Source organism: Apium graveolens, chromosome 3, assembly GCF_009905375.1.
Source record: "Apium graveolens cultivar Ventura chromosome 3, ASM990537v1, whole genome shotgun sequence".
NCBI classification, from domain to species: Eukaryota; Viridiplantae; Streptophyta; class Magnoliopsida; order Apiales; family Apiaceae; genus Apium; species Apium graveolens.
This window is the reverse complement of record NC_133649.1, coordinates 128,324,697-128,328,933: the sequence shown is the minus strand read 5'-3', so window position 1 is coordinate 128,328,933 and position 4,237 is coordinate 128,324,697. Positions and strand designations below refer to the sequence as shown.

At 30.6% G+C, this 4,237-nt stretch overlaps 1 protein-coding gene across 1 annotated transcript; it reads right to left on the bottom strand.

Moving 5' to 3' along the window:
• Nucleotides 1–1,708: 1,708 nt before the first annotated feature.
• LOC141714574 (oxysterol-binding protein-related protein 1D-like) lies at nt 1,709–3,411 on the bottom strand. Its single transcript, XM_074518087.1, has 4 exons — nt 3,346–3,411; nt 3,116–3,271; nt 2,543–2,851; nt 1,709–2,053 (listed from the first exon to the last, which is right to left on the bottom strand). Exons 1-4 carry the CDS (start codon nt 3,409–3,411, stop codon nt 1,709–1,711), a joined length of 876 nt encoding a protein of 291 aa, XP_074374188.1.
• Between the last annotated feature and the right edge of the window lie 826 nt (nt 3,412–4,237).

Here is a 4,237-nt window from a genome sequence, read left to right as displayed (position 1 = left end):
ATTTAATAAATAAGGCCTGAGTTTCACTATAAGAAAGAATGAGCGGTGGTATGCAATGAAGATTTGACAGGGATATATTAAAGAGCGGGAAGGTTCTGGACTGCACGGATTTATATATCGAAGAGAGAGGAAACTTCTGGAATGCACGTGGATATATTAAAGAGCGGTGAAGATTATAGAATGTACAAGAAAATTTGAAAATTTGTATTTTTAAAATTTACCTTAATACTTGAACTTTTAACGTTATTTCATATTCATGTAACACATATAATGAAAAATTGAATATAAACATATGTTACTTTGAGCATTAACTAATATTAACATTGAGAATAATATATTTTTATTATTTGGTTTTAATTAATTTTTTTTTCTAAATATCCAATATATAATAAGAATATATATTCATAAATATGATTTACATTCATTTTTAATTTATTCTAATTTTAGAAAATTGTTAAACTCACAGGAAAAAAATAATTTCCAAAGAAAATTTCATAAAAAAGACCAAAACATCCTTAATATTAACTTTTGGAGTAACCAGAATAATTTACAGAGAAGTATAGTTAAACTTCTATATGTTAAGAAGATAATACATAGTAATTATTGGCAAACAAAAATGAATTTAGGAAACTAAAATAAACCTGGATACAAGACCTAATTTATGTCTCGTGTCTCCAAGTCTAAAAAACCAAGACTTCCTTACTCGTATAAAAAACACGTATTGGAACAACTATTTCCCTACTACGGTGGACATGGAGTATAACAATCAGCAGATGATATACAGCTTTCCCCCGGATAAGAACGACTATTATGTCCCGTACATCCACAAACACTATATTTTCTTGTTTATTCGACCATCTCAAATTCTGAATAAATTTCTTAAAACCCATCTTATTCTTTGATCCTTGTGGTTTTCCTTTATGTGATACAATTTTTGGTTCAAATTTTTTGAATAAATGATCTTTCAGGAGTTGAGGTATTGCATCCAAAGGTTCACCAGTTTGAGTGAGAGACCATTACTCATACTAGTTTTATACACATGCGATGCACGAGATGCTTTATAAATATTATTATAATTTTGTATTTTATTTTTCAACTCAACAATGATATTTATTTTATTACTGTTAGCAGATTTATTTTTTTTTTCATTTCTTACACGAAATTTCCTATTTTCTAATTTTAAAATTTAAAATTTTATATTTCATTAATGTTTTTCACTCTAACTTTATTATATTATAAACATTACTCAAAATTTTTACAATAACGTTTACAATTGAATAGTATTTTAAATTTTTATTTATTTTATTTAAAAAATTATTAATTATTAATAATAATTCTAAAATTACGGATCTGCCAACCACTTTAAACACCTTACACCAGTTATATATAGAATATAATTTATTTTCAATACCACTAAAAAATTCCTTAAATTTTTGTTGTTGGAATCATTCTCATCATCAAGAATAACAAATTTTTCAATCCTCCATTTAGAGTGTATGACATCAATATGTATAACTTTATCTTTCCAATCATAAAACATGTGTGCATATGGGAGATCCATAATTATTTAAGGGTGTTATTTTTCCTGATTTAACTAACTCTCATGCTTAAAATTTTTTTCACAGAAATTGGTGATACTCGAGAGTTAAATTCTTGAAAAAACATGATACAATTTTTACTGGAATAACAGAGAGTTTATAAATAGAACCTATCTTTGTAATTGTTGAAGTCTGAGCTTTTCGGCATTAGCAAGCTCATATTCCCCGTTTTCTAAATGTCTCCGATCTGGCCTCAACCTGGAGTCAGTTGGTGGTAGCTTCTCCAATAGTCCTGGGGTCACTTCATTTAGAGAAATAGCAAAAGGTGTGAGATTATATCTAGTTTTTGTTATAGATTTGTCCCATTCCCATAGCAAAACAGCTTCTGTCCCTGGATCATATCCCTTCGGCTTTGTGGTTGGATCTCCCAGCACATAGTACATTGCCTCATCCCACTTTCCAAACAACATTGCAACCTTTTCCCCTGTTCTATTGTCTTGAACAAATCCATGAACCTGAAATAATATATTATAAAAAAATATTACTGCAAAGGGCACAAGTAACTAAGGATATGTAACCGTGAACCACAATTTTGAAGTCAGAAGTACATGTATATTTCAATTTCAAAGAGATGCTTTTTCCTCCGGCAGCAGGTTTTAAAAATAAAAAATTTAGGGAAGAGACCCTTTAGGCAGTATAAACATCGTAGATTAGTCCGAGTTCTATTTGCTAAGTATAAATATTGAAATAGATAATCTTTCCTTTAATGCACATATATATATATGTGTACAAGTTGCTTGGCAGAAAATTCTTGATCCATAGGCTCCCTACAGACTATAGATTATGGATCTCTACAGACTACAGATTAGTTATTAGTATATCATTCAGCTATTACTAAAAAATATGACTCTCACCCTTCTTTAAATACAAATACCAGGAAAATTAAATACCCAAGAAAATTTTTTGTTCACTATAATGCTTCATAAAATTAAGATTATAATTACCTGATGAGGGTTTCTGTCTATAATAGATTGCTCTTTAAATTTAAGCTTGCACGAGTAATTTACACTGCCTTTTATACGCATTGTGCCATAGTGGTCACAATAGATTTTACCCAGTATGATATTGTAAATAAAAGTTGTGACTTTGCTCCATTCAAAAGTTTCTCCATCATCAAATTCTAGGGTAAGCACTCCTACATGATCTAGTTGAGTAGAACGCCCCCAAAACTTGCCTTTGAGGTTCGAATCAGCCCAAAATTTCCAGTTTATGCCTTCACAGTGGCAAGCAACAACCATCGGGTGGTGACTCACCTGTCCAATAATAACATCATGGAAAAAATTAAGTACTTTCCAAATTTGGCAACAAAAAAGATGATAGAAATTTTAAGTATTATTATTTAGCAAAAAGGAAAAGGCAACTAAAGTCCATTCCAGTTCAAATTCCACTTGTTTATATCATTTACACCAAAATACAACTGCATATCCAAGCAATCAAAGACCGGATAAAATGAAGTCAAAGAACTGGTGATACTCTGTATAATAATTCATTTTAAGGTATACAAATGTTGTATATACTTTCTCTGAGAAGAATCGCAGTCCCTTATCTGGATAGTCAGCCTCATAGGTCTCCCCAAGAAGAGGATTAAATGGTTTGCACTGACGACCTTCTGTTGAAGCATAGCCAGATACACCAGAAGCTGCAACATTAAGAACTCTCATCAACTCATTACCCTGCACAAGAAAGAACATACAAGTTGGTTAGGCTTTGTGATATTATAGCCTATATAAGAACTATATCTACGTACATATGAGCAAAATAACTCCAAAAAAAATCGAAGAACACATGTGTCATTCCATGCCAAAAACTCCATGTTTACTACAAATTCACCATACTATTTAATTAGAATATGATGTCATGAAGAAAAACATTACATGCATTTAACTGAAGACAACTTATCAAAGATGCAACTATGAACTGCACACAAAGAAAGAAAATAGTAACTCTGCTTAATGTATATCTTAAAAATGGTAAGGACATTTCAAGGATAATAAGTTAATTAAAATAAAATGACAAAAGATATACAAGACTTGTGGTTAACTAAACCATTGAGGTGATTATTACAGTTTCACTCTTAATATTTATTGATGTTAGTCTGTCGTAGAGGCTAAAAATGAAGAGTTGACTGGTAAATATCTGTTAAAACTACAACTTCTAGAAAAAATTTCCCTCAAAGGACTGTATGAGCATCGACAACCTTAAGCAATGTGAATATGCTCCTATTGTATAAACTGGCCTACTACCTTCCTAGAGCTCAAAATCTAGTATCGTTTCTAAAGAGATCACAATACTTAAATATAAAAGAAAATTTTCATGCTCTAAACAACACTTCGAGATGCCTACTTCCATATTTTTACTTCGTTTAATTTACTGCTGTGATATTTTCCAATACATATTTCTGAGTACTAATGACAATAAAATCAGAAGCTCTAGGTGATGTTGAACAAAACCATATTTTTTATCAAACAACTGTATGTGATAGAAAGAGTTATAATTTCCACACTTGAAACACATTTTTTAAAAATCTCTTGTTGAAACTTGCAGGTATTGTTTCAATTTAGCATGTGCACCTCCTGCTCTAGATGAAACACACTCTGAAAGTGTGTGTACTTTTCGTTCCATGCGTGTATAATCCTTTC

Bases quoted from the DNA above. Each gene is read 5' to 3' on its own strand.
- LOC141714574 (XM_074518087.1), bottom strand. From the start codon at position 3,411: ATGGAGTTTTTGGCATGGAATGACACATGTGTTCTTCGATTTTTTTTG. The intron at 3,272-3,345 runs GTACGTAGATAT...TTTCTTGTGCAG, and splicing joins TGGAGTTATTTTGCTCATAT to GGTAATGAGTTGATGAGAGT. The intron at 2,852-3,115 runs GTATATACAACA...ATTATTGGACAG, and splicing joins TGCGATTCTTCTCAGAGAAA to GTGAGTCACCACCCGATGGT.